Genomic DNA, 15,712 nt, shown 5'->3' with positions numbered 1-15,712 from the left:
GTACTAACAGGACTTCCTTTTTGTCCACAAACATCAAGCCTTCCTGAATAGGGCTCCAAGGTCAGGGTTAAACTCCTGGAAGCCATTCTTTCACCACACACTCAGGTTCTGAAGTGAAGTCACCTCCAACGTCCCACTCCCTTCTGACACCCCTTTTAATTTACATCTCACATCACCTCACTCGTCCAAATGAATCCCATGCAACCTCCCTGTGTTTGTTCCTGCCTCGCCCTCCCACTGACAGCTTCCCCAATCCTGGATCTTGTCCTCTCACACCTGGAGAGGTGTGAGAGGCTTCTTCAAGCTCTGCTTTCATCACTGCATACCCCTGCCCCAAATCTTCAGTTGCTTCCCAGTATTTTCATGTAGGAATTTCTCTGCTTCACACTGAACTCCCTCCCAACTGACTTGTGTAGAGCAACTCTTTACCTTCCTCTTCCATAAATCTCCTCCACTCCCGCCAGTCTGATTTACTCGTCACCTACCTATCTCACATTTGCCTGGCTTTATCCCTTTGCTGTATCTCCCCCATCTCTCCACTTAATTACGTATAAGTCACGATCCCTACTGTGTACGCGTGGTCAGGTATAAAAGAGGGAGATAGGTAAGTGGAAGTGGATTCTGGCAGACTTTTGGCCTCGGAGTCAGGGCTCAGAAGAGGACGGTCACATTTGTAGAGCAAACTTCTCCTTAAGGGGGCAGCTACTTATTAGTTCTGACCAACTGCTCTTATGCAGGAAGGCTAGTCCAGTGTCTCCAGATCCTCTAAATTTTCATGAGAAATCAGATATTTGCATTTATTTGAAATCTATGAAAATACTGGCCACTCATTCAAATGTAAACTATAATACAGGTCAACAAATGGTGGGCCACACAAAGCATCTCTGCAAGTTGGATGTGGCCCAAAGGGTGCTATTTCAACTCTGTTCCCAAACAACTCCTTGAGGAACCACCTTAATGCTTTCTCCTCTGTGATGGGTCCCTGGAACATCTGGCTAATATTCATGTCTCCCTTTCCTGGTTTCACACATTCACTTTGTGTATTGCTCATCACTCAAGTGGAGCGCCGTCATTTTCAATGTATAGCTCCCTGTGAAATCATATGCACAATTTGTTTATCTGTTATCCCTTAACTTCTTATATCTTATCTCTTTGCAACTGAAGCCTAAGTTCCTGGACGACAGGAGTCAGACACCATCATTTCCTGTAGCCCTCACAGTACCTTCCAAAGTACAATCACAAATAGGCACTTACTTATTTAAGCGCCTAAGAGGTATCTTGGCAGTTTCAATAGTACAGACACTTTTTAAAAAGGAAATACCAGCTCCAGTTTTTTGACAGCAGTCTTGAACAATCTGTCATCGTGTTCAGCTGTACACATATGTGTAGGAGTAAAGCTGTCTTCCATAGAGACTTCTATAACAGGCCAACTCCTATAACAAGCAACTTGCAGTCTTTTATAATCATTTAAAACATGGTGACAGAACAGCTCAGTATTGAAGAGACCAGGCTCTGGAGACAGACTGCCTGGGTTTCTGCTGAGGCCCGAACACTTTCTGTCCATGTGACCTTAGGAAGGTACAAAACCGCTCATCTTTTTTTCCCTACTACGATGTAAAAAAGGAAGGAAAACAGTACCGACTTCGGAGGATGGGTGTGAGCATTCAATGAGCCAAGTACTTAGAAAAGTGTCTAGCACAGAGTAGATAATACATGTCAGTCATTATTATCTTAGGTTAGGTAATAAAACTGGCAGATAAAATCAGCTTCAAAATTTGTAATCTATTTTAAAGAACACATAAAATTATTTTAGAAAAATAAGAAGCAGGCTTATGCTCCAGCCCTTAGCAGCACTCCAAAACACCAACACTGTACCTGGAGGGAAAGCACTCCTATACAATTGACCTTAGAAGAAGGTTCCCAGGTTATCTCATTATAATGAAAATACTTGTTTATCCATATATAAGAAGCTTCAGCAGCCTCAGTTATTAGCATGGAGTAGCCCCTCAATAACTATTGTTCGTTAGAATACATGAATAAACTGCTCCGCTTATTATACCAGGCAATTTTGGTACCAGAATTTTGGTACCAGTGTTAAGATCTTCTTTCTTAAAATGTATAGGTAATGATGTCTCTGAGCGTCGTCCAACTACAGTAACTGTAGCAGTAACAATGATCCCTGAGGGATGCTTTGCTGCTTTGCTGATCTTTATATGACCTGACCTAATTAATTTCAAAACGAAAGGAAACGCAATACATTATAGTACCGGCGCCAATTAAGTAACTGATTAACTGAACAGTATGAGCCTCATGGAGGTTCAAACATAAAGGATTATATTTTTCTCAGTTCTCTGACCTCAGCAGCACTATGCAGAAATCTCCCTTCCGAGCTGGAGTAGATTCCTGAAAAACACCTGGAACAGATCCCAGAATTTTTCAGGTCACTTTCAGCTATTAAAAAATCCACCCTGTTTAAAATGCTTATCAAACGCCCAAAGCAGGGCCTTGCCCAGAGCATCTCCAGGCTCTAGGGTCCCGGAAATTGGATGGGGTCCTTCCAATGCCCAAACTGAGAGTATCTGCTGCCAACATACCCGGTTTTCTTTTTGCTGCTCAAGTGGGTGTAGAGCCCAGCAACAAAGACATGCTACATCACATCTTGCTTCTCACCAAAGAGAAGGCATGTCTTGCAAGCAACAACCCCTCTCTCTTTGGGAGGTCTCCTCAGTTACTCCTCCTCCCCTGCCAGCTCACAGGAATGAAGCTGGGGAAGGGTGGTGAGTGGTTAGTTCTCGGGCTGATTCCTGGCCCTTCAGCCACAAGGCCTTCCTGTTTTGAGGACAGAAGAAGGAATGGTGGAGGTAAAACTAATTGCCCATTCCTTTTTTGTCTATTCCTGCTAACTCTAAGTAAGACTGAATGACCCTGTTAGGGGATGCCAAGGGCAGGGATGATATATAAAATATTTAACAGGCAGAGATGCCAACCGATCTCAGGACTGGCACAGGGTCTTGCAGGCCCCGTGCTGCGGCCTCTAGTTGCCAGAAGGGATCCAGGGGCTCAGGGACACTGGCAGAGTTGCTGCAGTGTTCTCAGGGGGGTTTAGGTCACAGTCTTTTGACTAACAATAGGGGGTCTTTTAGTAGGAGGACAGCTGTGCTGGTACAAACCAGCTGAACATTACTCCTGCTTGTGGGAGCTCGTCAGGGTCCTGAGCAAAGCCATCTCTACGGCACACTTCCTACTGCGAGAGACTGGCCCAGGCCTGCCCTCTGCCTACCCCTCCCTACGACCATCCCATGGCCTCTTGCTGACCAAGTTGAACTATTTTCTATTTGTCCACTTGAGCCCTGGGAAACTCACACATCTTTAAAAAGCCAAACCAGGGAGTGCAGCAGGCTATTCCAAGTCTCCTCCTGCTGCCAACTTCCTCCAGTTCCCTGTTTGCCTGCTCAGATAGGTGAAGGGTACAGCAGTAAGTCTGTGTCTAAAACATTTCTTGCTTCTTGCCAAAGAATGAGAAGACATTTCTTGCAGGTACCACCCCCAATCTTTAACGGGGGGTTCTCTCAGAGCTGCTTTCACTCTGCTTGAAAGTGAGCAGGGGTAAAGAATAGAAAGCACTTCCCTCCTTACAGGGCAGGGAGAAAAGCCAAAATATTTTAGGCGACCGGGTAGCCTCTGCTATGTACCCCCCACCCCTGCCCGGCACTGATAACTTGAGGGGTTAGGGTGGGAATGAGAGGAGAAACCCCAATAGTGGTATATGGGATAGTAGCTAGATTAGGGTATCTCTATAAATCAAATCCCAAGAGAAGGGTCTGGCCCAGTTTGAAGGTGGCTTCCCCTTTGGAATGTGTTAATTTAAAGCTGTTCCTTCAGATTTTAGACAATACCACTGATTCTGGGCACTGGAAAAAAATTCTCCTCAATATCCTGTTATATTTATTTAAAGAGACACCCAACGTAACTGAATACTATGTTTTGTTCAAGGAAAATGAACATCAAATACACATGGACTAAGAAAAAATATTGAGGAAGCGTATTTCTACTGGTGATTATTTGGAGATGCTGATTAATCCATTGTGCACATATTTATATTTAATTAGAAACTGAGGAGGCTTTAGGATGTTATTCTAAAACATAGTTTATTAGCATTATGGCATCATCTTCATGTGATACAAATAATGTGAGAAAATTTTCTGGGTGAATTATTTTTTAGCGATCCTATTTCATCAAAAGCATATATTTTTACTCAGATGTTATAAGAAACTAAGTCTGAGTATAAGCTGATTTGCTATAACGGGAATAGGCTTATTGCAGTCATTTTACCCCTTTAAATTATGATGCCAGCATTCAAACATCTGTTACACCATAGCATCTGTTTTATATTTGGGATGCATCCCTACAAATTAGAAGAGTGTTCTTTTTTAATGAGCTCTGATTTAATAGGGAATCCTTTTTTTACGACTTATGCCAAAGAAAGAAATGAGAAGACAAATTCATCTCTCTAGCATCTTCCTCACACAGTAAAGTACCTCAAAGGTCCATATATTTCTAATATAAAAGTGTTTAATAAAAATAATCACTTCTTTCAAATAAATTGTCTTGGCAATGTATACAGTCTAAAAGCTACTAGACAAACTCATGGCCTCACAGTCTCTCTGTTTAGTAAGTCTTGTTTATGGCTCTAACTTCAAAGGCACATTTGCCGCCAGATCCTTACCATTTTAGTTCTACCTGAAGTAGTACTTTGCCTCTGACTCACCCAGTTCTTTTAAAAACTATTCCCTGAGGTCTTCATACGTTTCCTAGTCATGCGCAGACCTCTGTTTTGGTCTGAATTTGTCTTATACAAGAAGCATGTCAGCTGAATACCAGACAACAATGGGTTACACTTTGTTCTACTGTTTATATACTCCTTTACTATTTGGGGCATTTATGTTTTCATATATCTAATTTGGATCTAGCTAGATTTTAAAACCTTAATGTTAAGATATTTAAAACTCCTCAACTTTTATGATAAAAGCTACCATAAAATTTAGAAAATGACAGGTCGCCCTATAAAATACAAAGGATATATAAAAGAACCATATCACTCACAAACAAACAAACAAACAAACACAAAAACAACCAGAAGGAACTCTGAGGAAGAAAGCCAGAAACAGGAGAGAAAAGAAAAAGTTTAATATAAGAGATTTTTGGTTACTCATTTCTGTACCTCCCGATTTGTCGCCCCAAAAGAGAAAACTGCTACGAGAGTGTCCCGGTGCTAAGACATTTCTCCCACACGGTCCCTTAAGGCACAGTAGTTACAGCTTGGCAGAGCAAGTTACTGCTCCTGCCCACCCTAGCAACAACTGCTTCTGGCATCTTCCTCCCCAACCCATCCCCCACCAAGTGGGGGTTCCCTCACAGGCTTTATGAAAGCACATTTTCTACTCCGCCAAAGGAATTTTATACCCACGTCACATCAAATGTACAAGTGATAGATGTTATAAAACCACACTTTAGAACATGTCATTTGAGTTCTTTACCAAAAAAAGGGGAAAAAAAAATCCCCCAAATTAAAACATTAACCAACTGGTTTAAAAGTGGTGCCTTCTAGTGATTTACAGATGTTATAAGAGAATCAGCAAAGAGGAAAATGACCTGGGCCATTCTTCTGGGTTCAGGCTTGACTTACCTAACCAATCGGAGAGAGACAAAACTGACCTTCTTTTAAAATACTACCTGTGAAAATGATTTTGCAATTTCCCTTGGTAACCTTTTTCAATGCCTAATGACTTTTAGTAGCAAAACTCTTTTTTTTCCCTAAATGAAAGGTTAACCCTCCTGTCATTGTTGAAAATTAGATACAACACACTTAAAGGTCAAAGGTGAGATGGTGCAGTTTAAGGGACGTTGTTATGATGACCTTTTTTGTGATTTCCACCTCTGCATAGCTTATCTCAATATATTCTCAGAAACTTGCCTCGGCTAGTTGAAAGAGTGCAGACTTTCCACAGCGTTTTGCAGGTTCAGCACCACCCAACTGCGAAGTGTTTGAAGAAATCTATATTGAAAACAATTCACATAAAGAATATTAATTGTGATATCAGAATCCTTGCTTCCGATTCATACACATTCCGGAGCTTTCCTTCGTTTATGAGAACATCATTGCTCCCAAGTACCATATAACTAAACGTGGCATGCTTGGGATTATAACTCTGAAACCAATTTTAGTAAATAGCCTCAAAAATAGTAACAAAAAACAGGTGTGACTTTGGTGGCCATTTGATGACAAGAGTATTATATATTCCAGGCTTTAAATTTAATTCTATAACCTTAAAAGGAGATATGCATTTCCATTTCTATATAAATACTAACTCATCAACTGGCCAAATATTAAAGAGCTATTTAGAGTCAATTTATATTTAACAAAGTAATTAATTTTTTTTTAAGGAATATATTTGAGAGCTCTGTGGAAAGAGCATCAAATCAATCAACAGATATTTTTTTGAGAATTCAATATAAATGTGCTAGGCAATATGACAGGAACTGGGGAAGCTAAGAATTTTATATAAAACATTGGCTCTGGCTTTGAGAGTATGCTCTAAAGTACACACAAAGACTGACAATCAAGACCACAAATCTAAATAAGTTGCAATTAAGGGCCTCTGGTGCAGTACATCAACATGTATATGTCACATTGCATACTCTTCTGCAAATTTGACTAAGCAGCAGCCAGGCACTGATCACAAAGAACAGCACTGTCCTTTCTCATTTTTATATGAAAACTTCATTTTCAATTTCTAGCCTAACTTAGGGAAAGGGCTGAGAAGGACATACATTAAGGATCTTTACAAGGTACGTTTCTCTCGGAAAAGTTCTGTCATCATTAGCTGGTTATAATCTAAGTTATTTGTATTCTTCGTGCTTCTGAATTCTTTCTCAGTTTAGGTGGCAATCTTGCCTTGTGACTGTGTCCTTACAAGTGACCCCAGTCCCAAACGGGGTTCTCCAGAACTTTCAGCGGCAGGAGAGACGGGTGCTGTGATGCTAGAGGGAATTCTCCCTGGAATACGTGCTGCCTAAGAGGCCTTAGCAGAGGCAACTGTTTAATAAGCTACCTGGGCCACTTAGAAGGCCCTAGTTTAAGAAAGTCTTACGGACTTTTTCTTCCTGGGGACTATCATTTTTAACAGAGTCCTTTCCTATTCATCCCAATCACTTATTTTTTCTTTAAATATCAACTCACGGGGTTCAATCTTTCTGAAGTTTGGAAAATTTTCCCCTAGCTGAATGTTCTGATAGATGCCACTTTCACTTTCTCTAGACAAGCTGAATTCAATTATTCACCTTATCACTAGACTATGAGAAGCAAACACATTAATATAATCACTGACTCAGACTCCAGGGAATGAAATACTGAACCTGTATGCCAGTCCTTGGCCCCAGACTGTTATGATATAAAGACATGGCTTTTGTGACAGAGAGACGGGCCCTCACTAACTTTTTGTGGGGTGGACCGAAGTAAATAATTAAGACAGTGAGCCTCATGTACTTTATCTCCAAAATAGAAACCTGCCCCGTGTTACTGTTGTGAAGATTAGATTATGTTAGTGAAAAGTGTGGCACATTGCTGAGCCCGTATTATGCTCTCAACAAATATTGCATTCATTAGTAATAAGGCTTTAGCATTATTTCCACTGATAAACATAAACTCTTTTAATACGAGTCCAAAAATTAGTTACACACTGAAATTGGAAGGGAATTAAAAACTGCAATGTCAGAGGATAATTATTAAACTGAATGATTTGTAGAATGCTAAATTTGTCACATAACCACACGATACTGAAGGACAAGCTGGGTAGCCCTGCACTGCTTAGCCCGGGAGACACTGTTTCTACTTCCTACACTGGCTCCCTCTGCTGTCGCTTTTGTTGTTGTAGGTTTATGCTCCTTGATGCTGTATGTTTGTTCACTATCATGTATTCTGTGCTCAGCGCAGTGTATGGCCCACTGAGAGGCTTAGTGAGGGCAAGGATGTGTTATCTGCCATCTGAGCTCATGCACAGTCTGAGGTGAGGCTTAGGATGGTTCCTTGCTTTTCAAAAGGAGCCACCTACATTTAGTAAGAACAATTTTCCTCATTGCCGAGGGGAAGATTTTTACCTGTTTATTATAGGCATAGGACAGTATTTTAAATGCTCAAAGTTGCTGGAAGCCTGATTGCCAAAGCGGCATGTGTGGGGAAGGGTCAATGTGTTTCAGTAGTCCAGAATCACCTAACAATAAAGTTTTCATGGAATGACTCAGTGTAAGATTTGCTTTCTAAAAATGTCCTCGGCTTATTAATTGGGGTGTGGGAGTGGAAAACTGGACATACGTTAATGTCTATGGCTAAAGCCTTCTCTTGATTTCTCTGCAGGACTCAACATGGCTGACCCTCCTAGGGAACTCTTCTCTGGGCTTCCATTACTACAGGTCCTCGTTTGCCTCCTACCTCTGAGGCCACTCCTTGTTGTTCTCCTTTCCATAGTGCATCCCTTAAGTGTTTTTCCTTAGGGTTTTGCCTTAGAGCCTTGTCTCTTTATTTACACGTTCTTTTTCTCCTTAATTTCATCTACTCTGACGGCTTCAATTAGAAGCTATCTTACATATACTGATGTGTTGTACCACTGTTCCTTCCCCTCACTTTTTTTTTCTATTTAAGACATGTACACCCTTTTAAGTACAAACAGTAAAGTTAATACATATTTTTCAATAACTGGTCAGCTATGTAGGAGAGGGAAGTGAGCGCTATGTTCCACTCCTGGGTAGGGGGCAATAGCGGGCCATACTACTTAGTAGTATGGCTTTGCTTCCTGTGCTACTTCCAGTAGTATCCTTCCTGGCTTTCCTATGTATTTTTCTTGAATTGACAGTGCCTGCCAATCTGTTAACTCCACTGTAGTCTCTTCTTTGGTTATTATTCACTGTTCTGATAAACAGGGCAGGTGTAATAAATAGTACGTGAGATACAGCAAAAGTGCTAAGAAAAATTATCACCCTGGATACTGCTAAAGCTTTCTGGCCTGAGGTAGGGAAGCACACCAAGGAAACAGGTGGTAAAGATCAAAATGCAAATTAGGCAATGGGGAAAGTCTGCAATTATAAGGGGTATCACAAACATCGTACCAATAAGGTGGAGGAAGTGACCAATTATTACTGAGTAAGTAAGTGAATCAAAGAATGAATAATGTGAGACGATTGGTCTTCTTTACCATAAAAGAAATATTAACGCTTCCAATAAAACACTTAATACTCTCACATGGATTAGCTGCAGTATGAGTGCATAGTGTTTTCTTCAAGTATAATGTTCTGTAACACTCTGAGCATTCCATCATGAAAACGAATGTCTTAGGAAACAAATGTACGTATTGCTTATATCCACTTGTGAGAATGCCTTAAATTTGGTGTATTTACATTGGCAAAGTAAGTACCTTTTTTAAAAAGTTGTAATATCGAAATCTATTTGTCTAAATCATGTAGATTAGCCCTCTGTCTTCAAAGTAAATATGTAATTTTTCAGTACAAAGACGCAGGTATATGAGCTGGCCCCAGAGCAGAGCAAAGAATATGTAGACTGGTCATGGCTTGCAGATTTGTTAAATAATGGGAGGGAATAGCTCCCTTCTGGCATTATATTTGGTCATTAGTCTTCAGTAAATGAAATCTAAAAAGTGATGGGTGTGTCATTCTACCTGTAAACAACAAAAGATGCAGATAGGAAACTCATTCTGACCAACTTAATGGATAAGAGCTTAGAAACAGAGTGATGGCTCTTCAGAAGGGCCAAGTTGAATCTAGATGAATTATGAGTATCAATAAGGAATGGGAGACAGGCTGACATAGGAGGGGAAAGATCCTGTACTCTGTATTTCTTTCTAGATCTTATAAAGTATATTTTCTACCTTTAGATGTAAGCATTCCTGAGGAACCTACAAACAAAAATGTTCTTTATTCAATAGTTTCAAGGTTATGTAGAGGTTAAATTCAATGAGTTTTAAAGCTTATAGATTTGGTTAAAAAGAAAAACTATCCTCAGCTTGCAAGGCAGAGACTCAGGAGTCAATGTCAAAGGAAAACATTTTCAACTTAAAGAAATGCCCAGGGCTTATTGTTTTTTAAAAAACTAGTTTCTAGGATAATTATATTACACAATAAATGACGCATTGCCAAGAGAAGATCTAGCTAATCTCTTCCTGGAGTTACTGACGTTTGTATAAATGAAAATAGTAGGAATGGTCTCCAAAAATTTTGCATGCCTGATCTTAAAAAATTGTTCCACAAAGCTAAACATTTTTAAATAGTAAATTGATTCCTAAATTACATAAACACCGAATTTTTTCCAAGTATACAAACAGGACTGAGAATCCCATTGAAGAAAAGGGATATGGGTTTAAAGTGACCCACTGGGTAATTTTCTATTATGTGTCCATCCCTTCCTTATTTCAACCTTTCCCTATGAGGTCCCAGAAATACTAGGAAGTCCCTTAACAATGATGATTTAACACCTGTGGTAAATTTTATAAACTATATAGATAAGTGGTCTCAAACTATGGTTCCCTGATAGGAAACTTTTTGGAAGTGCAAATTCTCAGGCCCCACTCCAGACTTAATAAATCGGAAACTTTGGGGTGGGATTCAGCAATCTGTGTTTGAATAAGCCTTCGGGGTAACTCTGCTGTCATTTTAAAGTTTGAGAACCTCTGCTATAGACTAATTAGAACAAGAATTTCAAGAGTCTTTGTGTTTTCTCAAAGGTGATGGGTGTTTTATGAAGTAATTATAAGAGCTTTAGGGATATGATCACAGTAATTATAGCCTATTCTATTTCTACTGCAATATGTATGCTCATAGCTGATTTTAGCTGATAATTTTATTAGTTCATCTAGTTAGCTCTTGTTTAGCTTTGAATAAACCAGCCCAGTACTGGGGTGACAATAAGGTTAACTTATAAGGTATTAAGAGATTGAACCTTAGGTTTCTCTTGGGTCAGAGGAGGAAAGAGACTAAGAGGTCATATTTCCTAGGGAACCACGTACTTTTCTCGTATAATCACGTATGACATTTACAATTCAGTAACGAGGTATGTAATAATTTGTTTAATGTGCTTAGAAATTAAAACCTAGGCAAAATATACGAGGAAAAATAATATCCTGAGTTGGGAGGGTGAATTGCATCTGAATCTAGGGCAAACCATATTATTTTGTTTTTCCATCACGCATGCCTTCCTCTGTTACAATGCCTTGAAACAACTCCAGTAAGTTTCCAAATCAACTTTTTTTTTTTAATGCTTCCTCAAATTTTCTATATGTTCCGTGGTCCAAAACCAGAGGCCCTCAGGAGACAAGTGCCACCGAGCAGAGGAGTGACATCTGGAAACGTCCCCTTGCAAAACTCCCAAGTAAGAAGAGGTTCTTTGCTTCCCTAGAAAAAAACACCTTCTCGTGCTTTGAGGAGTGAGTGTACTGAGCGGCAAGGACAAATTAACTTGTTTGAGAGAGGCACATTATCTCATTCTCCAGAATCACAGGACTGTGGTTATTACACCATCAAACTTCCATCAGAGCTGCCCAGGGCTTCAGAAGCTCCTCCTAAACCTGATGACTTAGGAGGAGGACGTAACAATCATGCTCTAAGTGGCAATAAGGGTTAGAAATGCACCAGCACCAGCTGAGCTCTTCCACATTGCCATTTTAACTTAAGTTGAATGCTTTCGGTAGTTAATGCGTAACTATCAAATATGCCAAAGATGAGCCACTACCTTTCTAACATTCATGCTGCAGTGCAGAGTTTAATCAAACAGCATATGTGGCAAATACATTCCGTTTGTTCCAGAAAGTTGAATGGGATTGGCTCTGGTGTCAAGATTAAAGATAAACTTAGTCATCATGCCAAAATTCTTTTTTTAACTTTAGAAAAAGTGATTAGTAGCAAATAAATGGATATCAACAACCAGAGGAAAGCAAGGCAATAGCAAACAAAACTATTTCCCCAGATAGCGAAAACAGCCTATTTATCATAATGAAAAATTATAATAAAATCTTAATTTATTCAGATTCATCAAGCAAATTGTTCTTCATGAAATAACATTTTATGTTGTTACCAGTTTTCTAGCACAGCCCTCAACGGCTAAAGTAAGCACGGTGGCAGTGAAGCCTAACAGATAAACCGGCCAACTGGTGGTACAAAGTCACAGCGGGTGACACAGTCCCATGAGGAAGCAGCACTGTTTTGTAAGGTAAGAGCTGAAAGCCATTTTTTCTCACTTTCAAAGTAAGATGTTGGGTTTTCTCCTGCCAAAAGGATATCATTTTACATTTCATCTATGCAGCACTCTTTATGCAAATGAATCAAAGTGATTCAATACATCAATATTAAACAGAACAGTCCTGCCTGTCATTTTCTCTCCGTTCCCCATAAAAAAAAACTGCTCAGTTTATGATATGCATTTTTTGCTGGAATTAATAAAAAGGAAAAAGGGGAAGACCTAAAGCAGATAGCATCTTATTTACAAGAACTATTAATATATACATTTTATTATATGCCATGTAGTGCTCATTAGAAATGAGCATATGGTGGGAGCCAGGGCTTTTGCGGCAAAATCAAGCATATCAGATTTGCACCCTCATCATACCAACCAAGAAAATGCTCTCTAGTGTCTGCTCTCTCTCTTTGGCTGACAAACCAAAGAAATCCGAGATCTTGCAAGAGCTGACCTGATCTAAGCCTGGGATTAAACACTAATAAAAATGCTGGCTGACGCCACATCACAGCGAAAGCTAAGCACTGCTGATTTAACAGGTCAGATTCCCCACCGCATTCGCTGTGAGAGTTATTCATGAATTATAGCATCTAATTCACTATTGGAAAAATTTAATAAATTGGAATCCTATGGCCTTCACGTTGACAGCAGTTTTTCCCAGCTTTAAAAATAAATTAAAAACAAGGCAAAATGAAATAAAGAATGACTGGAAAGTGTTTATTCTGAATGCAGTCTTTAATGGTTAGAAGACAGGTATAACATACAGACCTGATCCGACTATGATCCCAGGAAAGACAGAAAAAAGTGGTAAGTATTCGGTTATGTGAGTCACGTCAGTCACAGCAAGAGACACGCCTAACGTTCACCACACGTTACTCAAAGTTCATTCCAGTATTTCCTGAGCTCAGTAAGTTTTCTGAGCCCCGTAAGTAGTAAGAAAAAGAAGGCCATACCTCAGCAAACTGAAACAGGGCTGATGCCTGACACTGTTTTGAAGGAGCGCTGGGGTGGGATGTACTTGAAGATATCTGAAAGAAAACAAGTGATTTTTAATGCACAAGGACATTTTCCCGTATCAAAGTAATAAGATTCTGCCATATATTTCCACTGTAGACAATGATCAAGATTAAGACATGAGTCATCACCTTCAATCCCTTTTAGAAAAACAGTATAAATGCTAAAGGAAGACAAAGGCCATGTTTCTAAAAACAGATCATGGGAAAGAACAAAAAGACTGAGTTGGGCTCATTTGTCACGTCTCTTGTAAAAGTATCAGGTATGTGTCAAACAGCAGTTGAAACTTGTTGAGATGAATGTCCTTATTTCAATGAATTTCTTAAAATATTATTAAAAGCTGGAAGCTGCAAAGAAAGCCAGTCACTTTCTCTCTTCCTCTACCACTCCCCGCAAAGCTGTTCTCCGCTTAGAGGCAGTTGTGAAATAATACTGGAGAAGCATATGGATGTGGGTCAGGGTATCTGGGATTGAATCGCAGCTCTGCTTCTCAACAGCTACCTGACCTTGGGCAGCTCAGCTCATCTTTCTGAGACTTATTTTTTTCAAACTGTAAATTGATGATGATAATAATCTCCATTTTCTAGGATTATGGTGAGGAGAAAATATGCCACAGAATACATTCCCTGGCATGGCGGAACTCAATAAATGTTCACCGAATATGAGCAGCATTTCTTTCCTTTATAACACCATGCATCCTCCCGCTCAATGCTTGTACGCACGTGACGTGAGCGCGCGCGCGCGCACACACACATTCACTTGTCTGACAGTGGATAGAAGATTCTGCAATACCACACCTGGTTCAACTAGGAGACTTTTGGTTTCCCCTTGGTAATTATGGTAGCCTCATTAGTTTGCTCTAAGAGCCATGTGGAAAAACTTTCCAAGGATGTTTTGAGAGCAAGGTCAATTATTTACTCTGGTTCCAAAGTGAACAAAATTTTATCCAGCTACAATACACGGTGAAAGTGAGTCACAAGAACAGAAAGCACAGACAACATAAATTCAGCCCATTCCCAATCCAATAAAAGTCTTTTTTCATTAACTGCTCCCCAACTCTATCAAAGAATACTTATTAGGCAATAAATGCATCTTAATCCATAACTCTTCAACCACAAAGATCATTTTTTCCATCTTAATTAAATTAAGTTGGTTAGAAAAACCATGGAAACAGTATCAAAGTGATGTTTAAGGATGAGAAAGAATCGGTAGAAAGAATGATGGAATTATCGACTTTATTCACTGTTGAAGCCATCAATAAAATTTTAATTTCACTTTAAATTCTGAATCAGACATATAAGCATTTTTAGAATAAACATCAGTAAAAAGAAAAAATATCTGAGATCCTGTTTAACAAACTAGATATAAACAAACTATCATAAATGGGTAAGATTTACCCAAGTGTTCTAAAGACACTGAAGACATTTGAGGGTAAAATTGTACCCTCCTTGGTCATTCGACTTTCCTTGGTCGAACCATGAAACCTATCATTTCAAAAGACTACCATGTGCAAGTTGTGACAGGTGCAAAAATGAATCCACGAGGATTTTCCTGAAGTCCCGGGAGCTATAAATTGAGTAGGTCTTACTTTAGACATCACTTTTCATTCCTACCAACCTCCTATAAAAGTTAAGAGAAGATGAACAGTTTACGTAAGGGAAAATGCCTAACCTACAATATATTTATTTCTTCAAGGCTTAAATCAGACAGTGAGTGAATAAGACAGAAGCAGGGGTATAAAACCATTCAGATTTTTGAAAAGCATTCCTTTCTAAACAAAAGACGTGTTACAAATCAATATTGGGATAAAGGAGGTACTCAGTTAATGCTATCAATAAGGAGCTCCTGAAGACAAATAATGTTAAAACAACAGGGTAAGGGATCTGTTTGGAATGTTCCATATGCTACAGAACCCACAAAAATGTACATATGCCAATACGATCCAATTTCAAATAAAATTTTAGAGATTTCGTTAGATCTTTAGGGGTTCAGAGATCAATGATGAAATATTTCTGCTTTCAAAGTTGGGACCTACATTATTTAACATGTCTGTAACTACTGTAGAAAAGGTAGTACAGAGTGAATCCTCTATTACATGAGTCCTTGAGGAAACAATATACAAAGCAAATGGAATTCATGGCACACCTCCTACAGAGGCAGAAATGAAAGCTATAGATAAGGAGTATCATGTCAGCAAATATATGACATTCTTGTGCTATCTGCAAGGCATTTAGGCACATTCTAAACAATGTCTTAAAGGAATGGCCTGATATGCCACAGTGAAAAACAGTTTTGCCAGTGAAATGTTGAGAACCACCAGGAAAGGACACTAGAGAGGGGAAACAAAATCTGAAACTAAAGATATGCTCTCCTTGTACAAAACTGTTCCACAACAGGCAAATG

General features: G+C 39.4%; 1 protein-coding gene across 17 annotated transcripts in view; it reads right to left on the bottom strand.

Annotated features, from left to right (window-relative positions):
* BBX (BBX high mobility group box domain containing) overlaps positions 1-15,712 on the bottom strand; it is a 246,690-nt gene that overhangs the window by 41,242 nt on the left and 189,736 nt on the right. For 16 of the 17 annotated variants that reach the window (XM_033128729.1, XM_033128835.1, XM_033128852.1 and 13 more), the window contains 2 exons: positions 13,249-13,323; positions 5,975-6,055 (listed from right to left, as the gene is read on the bottom strand). In XM_033128729.1, coding sequence (XP_032984620.1) covers positions 5,975-6,055; positions 13,249-13,323 — 156 coding nt within the window. The remainder of the gene's footprint in view (positions 1-5,974; positions 6,056-13,248; positions 13,324-15,712) is intronic. The other variant, XM_033128844.1, reaches the window with a different exon arrangement.

The sequence above is a fragment of the Rhinolophus ferrumequinum genome, chromosome 2, assembly GCF_004115265.2.
Source record: "Rhinolophus ferrumequinum isolate MPI-CBG mRhiFer1 chromosome 2, mRhiFer1_v1.p, whole genome shotgun sequence".
Lineage (NCBI taxonomy): Eukaryota > Metazoa > Chordata > Mammalia > Chiroptera > Rhinolophidae > Rhinolophus > Rhinolophus ferrumequinum.
Note: the sequence above shows the minus strand (reverse complement) of the source record. Positions and strands in the feature narration are given on the sequence as shown.